The sequence below is a fragment of the Aspergillus puulaauensis genome, chromosome 3 (assembly GCF_016861865.1).
Source record: "Aspergillus puulaauensis MK2 DNA, chromosome 3, nearly complete sequence".
Classification (NCBI taxonomy): Eukaryota; Fungi; Ascomycota; class Eurotiomycetes; order Eurotiales; family Aspergillaceae; genus Aspergillus; species Aspergillus puulaauensis.
This window is the reverse complement of record NC_054859.1, coordinates 1665854-1682824: the sequence shown is the minus strand read 5'-3', so window position 1 is coordinate 1682824 and position 16971 is coordinate 1665854. Positions and strand designations below refer to the sequence as shown.

The following is a 16971-nucleotide window of genomic DNA, read 5'->3' as shown; positions in this document are numbered from 1 at the left end:
CTGGTGTACTGAGGTTGTTCATCCCCATCATGGTTTTGGTAACCCTCAACCAAGTAGCAGCTTGATATATACTGTATCTCCAATGGCCTAAATGGAAGCGAAGCACTTAAACCACACACCTAGGCCAACTCCATATAAGTAAATAAAAAGACAAGGCAAACTCTATAAGTTAATTCAATTTCACGTATCTACATTATATGCTAAGTACTCTATAAATATATAAAGAAAGATCGGCAAGAAAACCTACAATCTCGCCCGATCCTTATCTTTACCGGTAGCACTCCACTCCGACCTAAGAACCTTCTCCCCCTCAACCCTCCACTCCCTCGCCTTCCTCAGCAACGCCTGAACCTCAGTATCCGACAACGGACTAACCTCCTCCAGCGGGATCTCCCGACTAGTCTTAGGGGTAAAGCCGATGAACTTCAATTTCCCGTTCGCGCGGTCACTGGCCGTCCCCGCTGCCGCGGCGCGGCAGAACGCACCCATCGAGTCGAAGAAGGATTTACTCGCGGTGGCACCGGGCATCATCATCCCGAAACAGTGGGGCATGCCTTCGACTTGTTCGGCGATTACGGGGACGCCGGCTTGGTGCATGCGGCGGGCGAGGATGAGGTCTTCGTCGCTGAGGCCTTCTTCGCCGGTGGAGATGAAGATGGGGGGGCTGGATTTCCAGAGGGGTGAGGGGGCGGCGAGGGGGGAGACGAGTGGGTGAGTGACTGTGGGGGCGTTGACGAAGTAGTCGACGCGGGGAGGGGAGGCGGGCCAGATGTCGTCTGCTGGGACGGGGGGTGGCATGAAGGGTTCTGGGGTTGGGGAGGGGGGGGTTGGTGGTGGGAGGCAGTCGTATACGGCGTTTTTGACGACGGAGGGCATGGAGCGGGAGATGTCGCACCAGGGGGAAGAGAGGGCGACGCCGGCGGGTAGGGCGATGGAGATGTCTTGGTTGTGGAAGCGGATGGTGGTGGAGGTGCGTTGGAGAGTGAGGAGTGTTTGGAGGAGGACGATGCTGAGGTTTGCGCCGGCTGAGTCGCCGGCGAGGACGATCTTGTTGGGAGGGACGGGGGCGTGGAAGGACCCTGGGGGAGGAGAGACGAGGTAGAGGTATGCGACGAGGGCGTCGACAAGGGCGGCGGGGAATGGGTTCTGAGGAGCGAGGCGATAGCGGACTGAAAGGACTGGGGAGTTTGTGCGCTTGGATAGTTGGGATGTTGTTGGGCGGTGGGTGCACGGGTCCATGAGGCTGTAGCATGTCAGAGAGGTGTATAAAAAGTGAAGACAACCGGACTTACTAGTATGCACCTCCATGGAAGTATAGAACAACCATATCTGCATTATTCTCCTTCTTCAACGCCTCATACTTCTGCTCCTCCGACAACTCCGGCTCAGGCGCATTCTTATCCACGCCTTTGCGATACCCCGTCCATTCAGCCTCGACCGGTCCAACACCAGGAATATCATATGTCTCGCCTCCTTCTTTAAGCTCCTCGATCGCCTTGATGACGGCGTCCTGAACATCCAACTCCGGCTGCGGGATCCTCACTTTCGACACCCATAATCGGCCCTTTATCCCCGGGTCGCGCAGTGTCCCTTTCTGCTGCTTGCCGACGGGGACGCCGCGGCCGGTGATGAAGGATCGGACGATAGCGACAGTCAACTCGGTTCGGAAGTTTTGCTTCCCTGAGCCAGGCGACTGGCCGATGACATGGAGAAGAACGGTTCGCAGGATGAGAGGGACCCTCGGTAAAAGCGCCTTAAGCAGAGCGACGGGACTGCTGAGAGCGCTCATGGCGGCGGTGCCACTTCCGCGAGGACGCAGAATACAGGTGAAGGATTATATAAAAGGAGAGACGACCAGCGAAGGAATTCAAGCCTCAAGTAAGTGAGGGTAAGGTGGTGAAAAAAAAGCAGGCGAGTGCGGAGAAGAATTGCGCAGGAGCCGAGGCTGTGGTCGGTGAATACAAGGTCCGATTTACTACATTCTGCTGTGGTTCTCGGGCCGGACTTAATGTCTCCACTATCTAGATAGCATCAATACACCGTTATGCCATCCAGAATCGAGAAATATGCAAAGTCAGTAGAATTTCTAAGAGAGCTCTAGAGATCTGCTACAACATGCTAGGAGACCCGCAGTGCGAGATTAGATTGCATCACCATACGGGACCAGAGACTCAGTTTCATTTCCCAATTAAGAGATGTATGTGGGCACCGGGCACTGTTCGGTCCCTACTTGATGCGACATTTGTTTGGACGATAGTTGGGACTGTCGTGCTGTGGCCCTGTGCTATTGGAACAGGTTTGACAGGAACTCCACATATTCATCAGTTTGCAATCTCAGACACGGCCATGATTGGAGAAGTGAGACGGCTTAGCACCATGTTAGGGTACCCACGGGCCTGGGAGAAGAGGCACTCATGGGCCCTCATTCAAAATTCCCGGTGGGCAACAAACTGTGCTGTGAAGGCTGTGATAGGTCCCCGACTTCGTCTTTTCTCGATGGCGCAGGTCGCTCGCCAATAAAAAAACCTGGCTGCATGCAGCTGAAGCTCTTGTTTCCAAACTGGCCAGGCGATCTTTTGTATGCCTTGTGCTGCGTGGGAAATGAGTCTGCATTTACCATGGAGTTCAAAAGCTCCAAATAGCCCACCATTATGGAGGTATCTAGTTTCCATTCTCTTTCATATCATAACCTATTTGCTTATAAAACATTCTGCGATATACAATGGCTCTCTCCACAGAAGCAACCGTGGGCATCGTTGCTCTCCTAGTAGCATCTATACCAATCGCATTCGCTGGCTTGAAGTACTGGAAGAGAGCAAGACACAGTCAAAGCAATGGTACTATGCTTGTCTTCTCTCTTTTTGATACTGATAAATGCAAACTCCTCACAATAACCTCTTTCTCATAGACCCCTCGCAAGGCTACATCTTACCTCGCTTCCACACGCCGCATCCTCTACCCCAGAGAGACCACAATATACCCATCCCAATGCAGCTACTCCATTCGTCAAACATGCACCAGCATAGCGACCCAGGTATGCCATTGTTCTATTGACTTCTTGACCTTTTTTTTTTGAATGAAGACCACCCACTAACCCACCCAGCAATCCCACTTAGGGCTGATAGCATCCACCTTACCACGAGGACCACCGTTTCCGAGACAAATGTTGTTCGTCGACTGTCGTATGCTTGAGATTCTACCAAATATCTGGGTTATGGAAAAAGCGACTGCTTGGGTTAGCGAAGGTGTTTATGTACAAAAGATTTCGGGTTTTGTTATGTATCTGGAGAAATGGGAATCATTTGGCATGTATATTATTTTATAGATAGTGTAGCGCACTACGCTTGTAATTTGGACTTTCTAATTGTAAGATTACTACTGTAAGCTGGAGACGACTCCCATCAATGGCCTGAGGCTGACATGCTGACGCCATCTTAAGCCACTGCGGCGCAACGCAGCCAGTCCATTTCGGAAACTGGAAACCACCTGCCGCTCATTGTACCAGAGATCTATTACAGCTGAGTTTTCTGTATAGATGACATCTATACAGACTTCCTCCCAACAACCCTCCCAAACGCAAGCCCCACAACCTCCCCGACCTCAAAATACAACCCTAACTCCCGAATCGCCTCGTCCGTCTTCTCCCTCGCCTCCGCCGCATCCTTCGCCCTCCCCGTCGCCAACATAACCGGCGGCATAACGGCCGAGAAGGCCTGCAGCTGCCACTTGCGTGCCTTGGCCCTCAGATCCTCCCCGCGATTGTCTAGTTGGAATGATGTATTGATGATATCCAGCAGCCCAGACTGTTTATATGCATCTGCCACTGTAGCCGGCGCAGATACACTGAGTTTATTCAACTCGAAGAATTTCAGCCACGTGGATACGACGGTCGTGGCTCTGGGGTCCTGCGTGTCTTTTGAATCCGGGAGAGCGGTGCAGTCCAGCTCCACCCATTGCAAGTAACCGCCGGGTTCTAGACATGACTTGTCAGTACTCCGTACTTAAGTAGGTAATAAAAATGGAAATGGAAAAGCTTACTCAAAATAGCAACTAGATTCTCCACCGCAGTCGCATACTCCTTCTCCGCGAGTCCAGTGACCAGCATCCGGACATTCACCAGATCGTAGCGATTGTGGTGCTCGGGCGGGAACGGTTTCAGGACGTCCTGGACTGAGAGTTCGATTCCCGCCGGGGTAGAAGGGGGGAATTGGGCGGAGGAGATGTCGAAGCCGTGGAAAGTGCGAGGTGGAGAGTTGGGGATTTTGATTTTGGCGTTTAGATGGTTTTGGGTGTCGAAGAGCCATATTCTCAGAAGAATATTGTTAGGATTAGGTACACCTCTTGGTATAGGATGGACTCACCCAGTTCCAGTCCCGACGTCAGCAACGGTGGCGATGTCCTCCAGTGGTATAGAGCTGTCGATTAGTCCTTCAGTGACATGGACGAGGAAATTATGTTGCTCGTTAAGCCTATCCCCAGGTCAGTGAGTTAGTACGTGTTTGAAATAGAAAAGGAGAACGCACCGACTCGACTCCGCCTCGTCCCTAGCAAGGGGATAGACTTCCTGTGTATCACTCATGGTTTATCAATTCAATTAAATCAAGGTCACTTAATCCATAGGCCGAATTCCAGGTGCCGCACACGCTTTATATATTTACGCTTCAGGCGGGTGGGGTTAGGGAAAGTCAATGACTGAGAATCTTAAAGTCAAGCTATCGACGAATAGATCCTCCGAAAAGAAGGAAAAAGCGTTCCTTCGCCTGCAGACTATGCAGTCATAGTGGACGGCCTAAAAACGGCCGCCTGAGTTGACGGCTGAAGAGGATCCACTACCTACTGGTACGGCTTGCGAGCGGCTGAATCGTAAGGTAACTAGTTAACTAAGCCAGTTTCAGGTATTAAGCATTTTCTCTTAATACTTCTAATATTACCTGGTCGAAGTACTCCGTAGAATTAAGTAGAACTACTCCCTGGCACATACCCGCCAAACCTCCTCACAGAAACCTTATCCTCATACAACCGATCAATCTCCTCGGTCGTCAAGCCCGTCGTATCCGGAACAAGCAGGTAAGCCCCGATGACAAGCAAGACCGTGATACCAGCAAACGGAAATGCAGTGCGTGCCCCCAGGTTCCCCGAGTCAACGTTGTACATGTACGGCACTGTAAAGGTCATCACCCACGTCGAGAGCGTCTGCGCGAACACGCCGATGGACAGTGACTTGATGCGCAGTCGGTAGCTGGATATTTCGGCCGCGATGGGCCAGCCGATGGCTTGCATTAGGCTGGTTTGGAATGAGATGAGGATGTTCCTGCTCTTGGATTAGTGGATACTATGGGAATGTGTAGAGGAGGTAAGACACACATCAAAACAGCAACAGCCCAGGCTGGCCCCATGCCCGGGGCGTAGTGGAGACAGCCGATAACTAGGAGGAAGACGAGGTTGATAAGGCAACCAGCAAGGAGCATAGCCCGTCTACTTAGGAACTTGCCTATGACGCCAGTTAAGACTATGATGACAATAGCCAGCGCAAAGCCCCCGATGGAAATATCGAATACATGCACAGCGGGCAGTCCAAGGGTAAGGAGGAAGTAGATTGACTGCGAGAGAAAGGCAGCACCGCCGAGGTTTGCGGTGCTGTAGAGGAACATCACGGTGAGGGTTCGCTTGAGGTTGGTCCCTTTGAAGCAATCAAAGTACGAGCCTGCAGAGACCGTTTGCTGCTCTTGTTCTTCGGATATGGTCTTGACTAGGTATGCGAGTCGGTCGTCGATGCTGAATCTGGAGCTGTACAACTTCGTCATCACTTTCTTTGCTTCATCTGTGCGGCCGGCGTTTATAAGGAAGATTGGAGACCTAAATATAGTAAAATAAGCATCTCGTCGGCCCGTTAAAATAAGCAAAAAATAATCTTACTCAGGAGCCAAAAAGCAAGCAATCGCAAAGATACCCCCAACAGCCCACTGTATAGCAAAAACATTTCGAAAGGCTTGTTCATCCATGTAAGGGACAAAGATCCTCACAATCCCAAGCGCCAGGCCCTGCATGAAGACAATAAAGAGCACGAGTGCCGTCTGAATAGGACTGCGGAGTTTCAGTGGTGCAACCTGTATCCAGTATCAGAAACATCCAATCCAACCAACCTCGAGCAAACTGAACTCACCTCTGACGCATACGTTGTTCCAATAGCCATCCCGGCCCCAAGAGCCAACCCACACACCATCTTCCCCGCAAGTAAAGCGCCTCTGCTCTTTGCGTAGTAGATAACAGCAGTCCCGGCAAGCGATATAATCCCTGCAGCAACCCCAGGCCACTTTCGGCCGAATCTATCAGACACCATACCAACAGAGATAGCCCCGAGAGCCTGCAGTAAGGATGTCATCGACGTCCACAGCGAGGTCCAGATAGAGGGTAGGTATAGTCCACTTGGCCCAGTATTGCCAAAGTACATAAGGAACGACGGCATCGCAATGGTGGAGCCGTTGCAAATCTGATCATAACCAAACATGGCGCCAGCAGTGAATGCCACACTACCTATTTGAAGTGTTAAGCTGGGTCCCGGAAACAGCTTGGAGTGAGCATACAGGCTAGCACTGCTCGGGGGTGTAGTTTTATTGTAGCCCAAAGACTCAGCTGGCGCTCCTCCTCCTGGATGAGACGGCCTCGCTCGGCAGTATCGTCGGTGCTGTTCAATGCCTTTTCGATGTGAGCGGCCATGACCTCGTGGTATTTGTCTCCCATGATGCCTGAGACCATGTCCTTGGATCTTAAATGTGTTGGGCAGATGTGGGTATAAAAGAATCGGTTGAACCTGCAGAAGTTCTGTGGGGGTGATGATCGGGCTATTAAGGAAAGGATTCCCCACGGGGATGATCATGCGGAGTTCCCATGACTCGTTTGCAATGTACCAAGTAGAAATAGAATCATGTATACTATTCGTCCAAGAAGACTACTTGACCCGTCCGGGTCTAGAGTCAATGAAGTCAGCCTGGGATATCCGGAGGTCGGATAACCCGTTAGGTGCATCAAGCTCAAATCAAGCCGAAACGTCACGAGAATCATGCTTTTGCAATATAAAAGTCTATATTTCCCATTTATTCGGGCTGTTTTTCGCCGAGTCCTGCTCGATTTGTGGCTCGGACAATCCGAGTTTGGCCTACTTACGACGAAACGGGTACTATGAGTGTAGAAGTTCGGTTTGATATTGTATGGCGTATATAATTTCCGGTTCAATGCTAGTGTATGGGTTGAAATGAGAACCAGATCGCAAGACCATTTGCATAAAGTAATTTGGCCATATCGCACGTGGAGATCAAGGACCTGCCTCAATCTCAACGGGCTTGGCCAGCTCCACCTTCTTTTGGTTGGCCATCCTTCTCGGCGCTACTCTCTTCGGACGAAGAGTCATTCCGCTGCTTAAGCACGTTATGATAGACAGGCTGCTCTTCCTCCTTCAACCCATACCCCGACGGATCCCTCCGAATCAGGAAATGCTGCACCTTCGCATCCGAGCCCGCCATCTGATTAACCGTATTGCTGCGGCGCTCGTTCAAGAACCGCGTCGACTGTTCGTTGAGATCCCGTAGTCGATCCTCATACCCGGTGCTGACCTGCGTGATCCACGACGCCTGCACGGCAGCGCCCATGAAGAAGAGAAGCACGACGAATGTAACGAATGTCGAATGGTCGACGACGGTCTCCTGCTTCTGTTCGTTCCGGTTATACCATCGCTCCCAGTCCTCCCAGGTTGCGTTGGAGAAGATCGGGTCGGAGTCGGGAGATCCAGTCGGGGTGTGCCGGTGGGTGGCTACAGGGTTAAAGCTCCAGCCCATCCCCGTCCGATCATAGGCTGCGCGCCTATTTGGGTCTGAGAGGATTTCATGGGCTGTAACGACGATGCGGTACCGTTGGAGTCTGACTTCGGGAGAGATGTCCTTGCATAATGGGTGGCCGTTGCAGGGGCGATCAGGGTGGTAGACCTTGGCTAGTTCGTAGAAGCGATGTTTCGAGTACGGTGCGCCCCGGGTTATGCCGAATATATCATAGGGAGTAAACGAGGGTGTCGACGGCCACGAGATGTCCCTTTCTGAGAAGTCGCTATGGGCTGTGGCATAGAGCCGCGAGGTGTGGTGCGCATAAGACTGCGGCTGCGGGGCTGGATAGGACTGGCCTAGCTGCAGCAACCCGTTATAGGTTATAATCTTGGACTTCCTGAGCATTCCGCATGTTTCCAAAGGAGAAGGAGTGTGAACTTCTCCAGGCGTGCCTTGGATGCATGGAGTGAGAGGACTTGCTCCAATCGAGAGGTGGGCTGGTTGTCGCCGCCGCAGCTCCGACCATCCGGGGACGGAGCTCATCACGTGCACCACCAAAGCTCCATCTTTTTATGTACATCATTGCTCCCGTTCTTAAACACAACAACACCCGCTATACAAAATCATGCCTACTCCACGGGAAGACGACTACTCGGACCGCAGACGGCGGCGGTCACCCGACTCTCGAAGCCCTGATCGCGACCGCGACCGGCGGCGACGCCGCGACGACGATTATGACAGCAGCTCACGCAGACACCATCGCAGCTCCCGAAAAGACAGTCCCAGACGGGGGTCATCGCGCAGTCCCTCCAGCCGGACAAGCCATCGGAAAGAATATGAGCGCCGCCACCCCGAACGCTCTGAGCGAGGAGAGGACCTAGACGACGACCGACGAAGACGTAGACACCGCTCACCGGAAGAACGAGAACGCTCACATCGCAGACATCGTGATCGCGAACACAGTCACAAAGAGAGACCCTCGCGGAGGCATCGGAGTTATTCAAGGTCACGGTCACCGGACAGACGATCTGGAACGCCGTCTTCGCGCGCCCCGGCTCGCTCAAAGGCACCGCTGCCCTCTCAACAAGACGCATACAAGAATGAAGCTTCGGGCGAGGGTAGCGCCCCGCCGCCAGAGAAGGAGAAGCCCAATTTCGGAAATACAGGGCGTCTAGCCGCCGAGAGCAACACGGTTGATGTCAACGGCGACGCAGTCGTACTTAAATACCATGAACCAGCGGAAGCGCGAAAGCCACCGCCGAAGGAGTCCTGGCGGCTCTACGTCTTCAAGGGCAAGGACCTGCTGGAAATGGTAGAACTGAATGAGCGGAGTTGCTGGCTTATCGGGCGCGAGCGACTGGTTGTGGACTTTCCGCTTGACCACCCGAGTTGTTCAAAGCAGCATGCGGCTATCCAGTTCCGGCATGTCGAGAAAAGGAACGAGTTTGGGGATCGCATTGGCAAGGTCAAGCCGTACGCGATTGATCTGGAGAGCGCCAATGGCTCAAAAGTTAACGGGGATGTGATCCCTGGCGGACGATACATCGAACTGCGGGATAAGGATATGCTGCAGTTTGGAAACAGTTCTCGCGAATACGTCCTTATGCTCACGCAGCCTGGTTAATAGTCGGTGAATGCAATATGGTCACATATCAATCATTTGCAATCAATATTGAAAATACTACTGTACAATGATAAGAGTCAACGTCAACGCCTTTTTCTCAAGGACGGACAGACAACATCGCTCAAATTCAATTTCTCGGCCGAGGAATCCACGAGTAATCAGCCTTTCATGACTTGAACTCTCTCGCAGCCTCCTTAGCCTTCCCCTTCGCCTCACCAGCTACCTCCTCGGCCTTCCCCTTCCCTTTCCCAGCTATCTCTTCGGCCTTCCCCTTCCCCTTCCCGGCCAACTCCTCAGCATCACCCTTCAATTCGCTAGCCTTCCTCTCCGCCTCGCCCTTAGCACTGCCGGATCCAACAGAATCCTTGACCTTCTGCGCGGCGGCCTCTGCAAGATAAGTAATCAGCAACTGTCCAACACGGCACAAGAAGAGGGGGGGAAAGGAGAAGAAAAAACATACCGCCAGTCTCGATACCCTTCACAGCAGCATCCGAAACCTTCCTATCGGCCTTCTTGAGAGTCTCTTTTGTGGCGTCGACGGGGCCGCTGTCGCGCGGGACCGTCGACGAGACGAGTCTCTGCCCTGAGACTGCGAGAGATGGTGTGATTGTGTTTGTGGTAATTCTGGCCGACGGGGCGGCAGTGCGGGCGGTGGTTGTGAGGCGGGTGATGAAGGACATTGTCGTCGTCGTCGTTGTTGTTGTGTTTGTTGATGTAAGGCTTAGGTTTTAGGTTTTAGGTTGTAGGAGGTAGTTTGGTCCGATTATGGGAATAGTTCGTTGAGTTTGGTTTGAATGAAATAGAAGTTAAATAATTTTAGTTCTTGCCCCTATATATAGGTTTCCAGCTGTGTTGCATGTGGTTCTGTGCTGTGGTCATGGCCTGTTGCTTGACTTCAGTTGATGTCATACATACGGAGCTCATGTCAGTGTGACGTCGGCGCAGACCAACTATAGACCAAGGAACTACCTCACCACACCGGGTTATGGCTATCTACTGCACTTTTAGGACAAGTTTTTAGATAATTAAATGTCATTCATGTCAACAATTGAACAGTAGTGTTGGTATTCTAAAAAATACAAAGAAATTTCGTTGACCCCACAAAATGTAAGCCAGCTTGAACTTGAACCCGAACTTGAACCCGAAATGTGGTATAGACACAAACAATTGGAACCGTCCTAAAAACACCCGAAAATACAACGCCTAAATTTGTACTATGTCACCGTCAATAATGACCCTTTGAATCCGTCCCAGCTCCACTGTATTAATCGCCATGCAAATGCAATGTAATGCAATGCAAAATATGCCCTGCGCATGATGTATGTCCGGGTATCCTGTCCGTTAAGTATGCAAAAACAAAATATGCATCGAATCCAACACCTCGAGTATGCAACGAACCTTACCTGCCCTATGCCTCATCCATATCTATCTTTCTTTCGTTATTTTCTGTTTTGTTTTGATTTTCTTTTTGCTCCATTTTCCATTTCCTCGGTCCCCATCCACAAGGTAATCAATCCTTGCGTAATGTGATTGTTGTTCGTCAGTAGTCCAATCCGAGCCCGGGATACTGGGTGGAAGGCGTGCTCCCGCTCCTCGCACGCACTCGGTTATCGCCTCTCATTAGGTACCCCTGGGGGTATGCGGCCTCCGTTTGCTGTGGTGGCATCGTGAACAGTGGTCCAGAACGGTTATCATGAATATAGGTGTGATGATGCTGCGACTGCGCTGCCTGGAGCTGGTACTGCCTCTGACGCGCAGCCTCAAGGTCGACTCTGTGCGCACCGAAGTGGAGAGCTGGAGGTGCCGGGGCTGGCACTGGTGTACCCCAGATTGCATCGGGAACTGCAGCGTGTGGGTTTTGTGGAGGCTTGAATTGTCGTTGCACTACAGCAGCGTATGAGCTATCAGCCGCATGGGGATACTGTCGCTGTGTTGTCGGTCTCATCTCCGGATCTGAGACCCAACTTCCAGCCCCTTCGAGGATTTGTTGCTCCGGGTTCTGCACGACCTGGTATGTCACCCCCGCTGTTGGCCCAGGGGCAGCGGCTAAGTTTGAAGGGAGTGGTGAGATGCGTGTCGGATACCGAAGGGTCGTCGGCTCGGTAGACCAGGAATGGTGAGATTGATGAGATTGACCTGAGGGATTGCGCGACATTATTTCAGGCGCATGGTCCGAGGGAGGGGATGCCCCAGGCATGATTGCAGATGGATGTGGGTTACTCAGATTTGTCGAGGACTTGCTACTAAAAGCCGGAGTCGCAGCGCGTTGCACACGGCGTTGAGGGGCACTGACTTCAATGTTGCTCTCGTAAGGAAGCCCGAGGATTGGGGTGCTTGCGGAGAGATCTGCCTGGACAACTTGCCTGCTACCGAATTGAATGCCAGGATATTGGGAGCTCAGATCCACAGCATTCATTTGCTGCATGAGTCCGTGGTCCGGCTCGCTGTATGTTGACTGGACCATCGGTTCGGCGGACATCGCCGAGAATGCTGGGTTGCTCGATAGTGAGTCATCCGAAGCCCTGCTTTGAAGCATCGAGAAAACCGGGCGTTGTCTTGCACCGGGCGAGGAAGAAGACCGTTGGTTCATTGCCGAGGGCATAGGCTCCCCAGCTAGCTTCGACGCAACGTATGCATAGGTAGGTGCATTTTCCTTCTTTCCCTGTGGTAAAGTTTGACCAAAGTCATATCCCCTTGGCTGGGTCGGGCTATTTGCTTTATTGACAGCGGATAGGGCTTCGGATGCTGTCCTATGGGGGCTGAGCTCACTCAGAGGGCCGCTACCACCTGATCCGCTCCTCCACTGTGCAGGTGTCCTATGAAGAACCGGAGCCGCAGGTTTGGAGTTTCCAATCCCACGGGGGAATTTAAGACCCCTCTTGTGCTTTTGTAGCGACCTTGGCACCTTTGATTTCGGGGCTGGTTTGGCCTTGGAAGGGTTCTGGACAACGTGCCATCCCTCGTCGTCGGTGTGTTGGCGAGGACTAGCAGACTGCGATGGTTTTGGCCGCTCGGTTGAGTGGCTCATTTGCGACATGGCTGGAGATCTGGCCCTGGCGGATTCATCATCGGTCATGTATCCATCCTTCAAGAGTGCCTCTTCTTTCAGGAAATCTTCTTTAATTTGGCTGCTCGAGTTTCTGAAAATGTGAGGAATTATAGGGCCCAGATTGACTTGTGGAGGCGAGAGCTTGGCCTCCTGAGGCGATTCGGATCTCACAGGTACGACATCACTGAAATCCAGGGTCAATTGACGAGACGGCCCATCGTCGACTGTTGAATCTGGAAAAGATGACGAGCTGCTCGATCGGTCAAAGACAGAGCGATGCTTGCGAACAGATTCCTGTGAAGAGTTTGGTGAAATCCGGACAATCTCGCTACGGATGGTCCTCAAGACCTCCTTCAACTGCTTCTGTGCGTCGCTGACTCTGCTATCGGCGGTCCTCTTGGGGTAATTCTTCATTAACTGCGATACATGAGTTTCGTATTCGCGATAGTCCTTGACCGAGCCGCAGTCATCAACGCGGTCCATGCGGCATTTGGCGCACTCAAACGATGTACAAAGGACGTTGGTAGCAACGATCAGCCAGGAGTCATAATATCCAGTGCTTTGTCCGGTGGCTTGTCCTTTGTGGAATCCCGCAGCGGCCTTGAGCTCTTTATCAATTATTTTGAGCTCGTCACGGCAGAAACCTTGGACTACGCTATGGATCTTGACGACATCGGAGACACCGGAGTTTTGGAATGTAGCGAAAAATCCCTCTTGGCTGCTGCTCTCAGTCTGGGATTCTGACAAGTCGGGAATAACCGCCTTCAAGTCCACTGGATATTTTTCGGATAGTGGCGATGTAGGTGTCTGAAGCAATGGATACATGTCTGAAGTCCTCTCGATAAGTCCGTAGCGGATCAAAACTCCCAGGGTCGTGTCAAGGTCCCCGTGGTCACCTGGCCGGCTACTAGTGAAAACGTCGATGTTCCAGGCGTGCAAGAACGACTTTCCCAGTGTTATCAATCCAACCGGGACATGGTGGCCGAGGAACGACAAAAGGTTAATGAGGTTGAGTGCCTCAAAATGTTCGCCGCGATATAGATCATGCATGATGCTTAAAAATGGCTCGGCAAGCTTCTCGTCCGTGAAATGCGAGTGGATATGGTACTTCTCAATCGGTTTTCCCGTTGCACTCAGCCGGTGACTGATAGCATGGATAGCCAAGGGCAGGCATTCGTAGTGGATTACCACTTCCGTTGCCTTGCGAGCTTGATCCTTGGTGGGCCGTTTAATGCCCAGATCCTTGAAGAGAAGCTTGCATGCATCTTCAACTTCAAGTGGAGACACTGTAAGGGAGTATGGCTCGTATAAACGTTGTTTCTTCCGTAGAGTTTTATCAACCGATGTATAAATGATACCGCATTTCTCCTTGAATGGAAGGAACTGCTTGAAGTCATTTATGTCCTCATCGCGTCCAAAACTCACCCCATCGAAAACGAGGAGCCATTCCTGCCGCGACTGCATCCAGTGGCGGACTGCCTCAACATACCTACTAGACGATTTGGTGTCGGAGCTCTGAAATTCTTGGCCGTCAGTCAAGGTAGCTGCTTGGGCAATATCCCAAAAACACTTGAATGTGGACTGGCGGCTCTTCGCATCGACCCAAAATATACCTCCTGGGTAATCGTCGCGATGATTCCAAACGTATTGACGAGCAAGATGCGATTTTCCCGATCCCGGAACCCCAGAGATCAGCACTGCCATCAGATTTTCTGAACGTCTCTTTGCCTTGAAAAGCCTCGTGTGTAGGATATCCAGTTCTCGCGTCATACCAAAAAACGCCGCATTGCGGTGGAATCCTGGGGGTGCCACCCAGACGGGCTCCCTGTGAAGCGAGCGAGAAGATGTCAAGTCCATACTATCTTCTATGGATGGTGGATGAGACTTTTTTTCCGGAGCCGGTAAATACGGGAGTTGTACAGGAGGATTAACTAAGAGGAACGAAAGTCAGCACAAGAACTTTGTTAAGGATTGAAGCTAGGGTACATGTAAAGCGTGAAAGCATTCTCATTTGCACATGAAACAGGAAAGAACGATAACCACGGCCACATAGGAACAACTAGGCCCCATCAGAAGCTACAGCTGGATCCTATATGTGGACGACGTGGAATAACAAAGGTTCGAGGAAAGTGACAGAACAAATATTGCGAACGTAGATTAACGAGGGTGGTTAAAGGTAAATGCGGATTCAACATCCACAGGTTCCTCGATTTCATGCTCCCTCATGGTAATAGAACGTGCAGTGCCTGGGGACTGGAGAGTCGTACCCGTATGAGCGTCACTAGGGCCTTGCCCCCCAAGAGACCTATCCCCCCCCTGACGGTCTGACCCTCCGGTGGGTGCAGCAATGTCCCCGAATATCTCTCTTGCCTTCTGGGTCTTAATGATCATTCGAGTTTTGTCCTCTTCGCGCCACCTTTCCTGGATTGTAGCAGGTGCATCACGGGCGTATCGTAGAATGGCTACTGCAACGGTCTCGTAGCCAGGCGAGGTCTCGTCATCAAACTTACACATATGACTGTGGTCGGCTTCGATTCCCATCCTCTCGACGCCGTCCGCAAAAGGTGCCGCAGAACTCTCGTCTACAATCAGCTCCTTGGTCCCCTTGACATCAGTAGGAAGAGTCTCGTGGAAGAAACCGATATGAAAACGGGGAATCATGTCAGTAAAGAGACTGTTAATGTTTTGCAGAGTCTCATTATTAGTTTTGAGAGCCCTGACGAGGTGAGGCGAAGAATCCATGAACTTCCTAGGAAGCACTGCAGAACAGATATTCTGCAAAAGCAAGCCCCATTTTGCAACTTCAGATCCGTTGTGCGGAGTCCCTAGGAACAAAATGCCATAAGTCGAGACATAGATCGAGCGGAGATGCTCGACCTTCTCGTTGGTAAGACTTCGAGAGTAAATTAGGGCGCGCTTCACGACCAAGCCACCCAGCGAGTGGCAAACGAAAATGATTGGCCGTTCAGAGCAATTTTTGATCTGAACAAGGATACTTGTCAGCGGTATACCAAAAGAAAGAAGCACCATGCATTGAAAAAGGCCAGGGGGGAACGAGGAAGCCGCACGGTAAACCGCGAAGGAAGTTATGGGCAAGGAGCAAAACAACACAATCACACAACGGGGTTATTATACGAAGAGTAAAACATGTTCGGTTATAAAGCCAGCAAAGAAACGGGAATCATTGCTGAAACACAGCAAACGACGGGGAGTTGATAACAGGTAGAGGACGTTACTCGATGCTATAAAACACGGGGCAAGTGTAGAGGACACAAAGCACAAACAAAAGCAATAAAAACACGAACACGGCGTGCAGCAGACACGAAGTGAAAACACGTACCTCTCTATTCGCGGCAAGGTTTGCAGCAAGGGTTTCAGAATGATTCAAAATACGATCCTTGGACGCACCGTCCGTAAACGAGGTGACATTGGCGTTATACCCGTAGGACAGAATCCTGACCGGGGTCTGGCTCATAACATCAGGCAGCAGGTCGGCCGGCCAGAAGGTGTCTGTATTGGACGAGGTCCAGGTGCGATGAGGATGGCCGTTGAGTCCATGAACGAAGACGATATCAACGACCGGGTTTGGCGCCTGGTAGACGACGTTCAGGCCGAACTGCCGAATGCGCGATGCGAGGTCCATCGCGGGAGAGCTAGGCAGTGGCCTGGAAATGGTGTGGTTTACCTACGCGAGTGCATAGATGGCTGAAAAGCAGAAAAGCGATATTAGGGCCGCGGGGGTGCGGAAAAAAGGAGATCGGAGCTTGGAAAGGTACCTGGGATGGGGAGCCAGTTATATGGGAAGATGAGAGATGGAGGATGGAGAGACAGAGATGCAGAGATGAGAGATGCAGCTCCCCGCGGATCGGCAGGCTGTGGAATTAGTCGTTGTTGATCACCTCGTGTCGCCAGGCGAATGACAGTCTGTGCTGTGCGGCTCTCCTGGAGGATCCAACTATTGCCACAAGCGTGCAGTGAAATCTGGCGACTGCGTGAAGGTGCAGCATGACCTTCAAGGTCACCAGTCAGGCGCGGCCGGCCCCTTTGGTGATCTCACCAGGCTCCGTAGTTTGCCTGCAGCCCCGTGGATGACTCGCGGGAACCTGACTCACAGGGCGCAGGAAGTAACGCACTAACTTGACCTGTCGGTTTCTATGTTTAAGCCCTGGGGTTGAGGGGCTGTGGCACCCGCCCGATCCCGCCAAATCGCAGCAATTATGGGGGAATGACATGCAGCAGTCAGTCTGCAGGCAGCGGGAATGCCGTCGCTGTGCCACGCAACCAGTTACCTCAGATGGCCCCAGTGATGCTGACCGCGCCCCGATCTATACAAAGCAACAGCCTGGGCGCAGCAAATCACCGATCGCATTCGTGGAATCTCCTGCAGCAAACCAAGGATCCGGGCGCCCGCGCCTGGATCGGACCGGGCAATCCACCAGGATCCAGTGTCTGCCTCTCCAGGCACCAATCATCCTCGGCCAGGA

At 52.0% G+C, this 16971-nt stretch overlaps 8 protein-coding genes across 8 annotated transcripts; 2 read left to right on the top strand and 6 right to left on the bottom strand.

Moving 5' to 3' along the window:
* Positions 1-243: 243 nt before the first annotated feature.
* On the bottom strand, positions 244-1789 carry APUU_30671S (alpha/beta hydrolase; the record flags this gene model as incomplete). The annotated part of the gene is made up of 2 exons (XM_041701790.1): positions 244-1243; positions 1293-1789. The coding sequence occupies 2 exons, from the start codon at positions 1787-1789 to the stop codon at positions 244-246; spliced, it is 1497 nt and encodes a 498-aa protein (XP_041554640.1).
* Positions 1790-2722: 933 nt separating this feature from the next.
* On the top strand, positions 2723-3192 carry APUU_30670A (uncharacterized protein; the record flags this gene model as incomplete). Its single annotated transcript, XM_041701789.1, has 3 exons — positions 2723-2837; positions 2909-3034; positions 3104-3192. 3 exons carry the CDS (start codon positions 2723-2725, stop codon positions 3190-3192), a joined length of 330 nt encoding a protein of 109 aa, XP_041554639.1.
* A 350-nt stretch (positions 3193-3542) lies between these two features.
* APUU_30669S (class I SAM-dependent methyltransferase) lies at positions 3543-4579 on the bottom strand (the record flags this gene model as incomplete). Its single annotated transcript, XM_041701788.1, has 4 exons — positions 3543-3973; positions 4039-4307; positions 4362-4469; positions 4524-4579. 4 exons carry the CDS (start codon positions 4577-4579, stop codon positions 3543-3545), a joined length of 864 nt encoding a protein of 287 aa, XP_041554638.1.
* A 374-nt stretch (positions 4580-4953) lies between these two features.
* On the bottom strand, positions 4954-6741 carry fmqE (MFS-type transporter fmqE; the record flags this gene model as incomplete). The annotated part of the gene is made up of 5 exons (XM_041701787.1): positions 4954-5311; positions 5365-5856; positions 5917-6107; positions 6164-6534; positions 6585-6741. The coding sequence occupies 5 exons, from the start codon at positions 6739-6741 to the stop codon at positions 4954-4956; spliced, it is 1569 nt and encodes a 522-aa protein (XP_041554637.1).
* A 590-nt stretch (positions 6742-7331) lies between these two features.
* Positions 7332-8357, bottom strand: APUU_30667S (J domain-containing protein; the record flags this gene model as incomplete). Its single annotated transcript, XM_041701786.1, has 1 exon — positions 7332-8357. The coding sequence occupies one exon, from the start codon at positions 8355-8357 to the stop codon at positions 7332-7334; it is 1026 nt and encodes a 341-aa protein (XP_041554636.1).
* An 82-nt stretch (positions 8358-8439) lies between these two features.
* Positions 8440-9438, top strand: APUU_30665A (putative FHA domain protein SNIP1; the record flags this gene model as incomplete). The annotated part of the gene is made up of 1 exon (XM_041701784.1): positions 8440-9438. The coding sequence occupies one exon, from the start codon at positions 8440-8442 to the stop codon at positions 9436-9438; it is 999 nt and encodes a 332-aa protein (XP_041554635.1).
* Positions 9439-9604: 166 nt separating this feature from the next.
* APUU_30666S (uncharacterized protein) lies at positions 9605-10118 on the bottom strand (the record flags this gene model as incomplete). The annotated part of the gene is made up of 2 exons (XM_041701783.1): positions 9605-9825; positions 9899-10118. 2 exons carry the CDS (start codon positions 10116-10118, stop codon positions 9605-9607), a joined length of 441 nt encoding a protein of 146 aa, XP_041554634.1.
* An 860-nt stretch (positions 10119-10978) lies between these two features.
* On the bottom strand, positions 10979-16130 carry APUU_30664S (LipA and NB-ARC domain protein; the record flags this gene model as incomplete). Its single annotated transcript, XM_041701782.1, has 3 exons — positions 10979-14418; positions 14755-15469; positions 15828-16130. 3 exons carry the CDS (start codon positions 16128-16130, stop codon positions 10979-10981), a joined length of 4458 nt encoding a protein of 1485 aa, XP_041554633.1.
* Between the last annotated feature and the right edge of the window lie 841 nt (positions 16131-16971).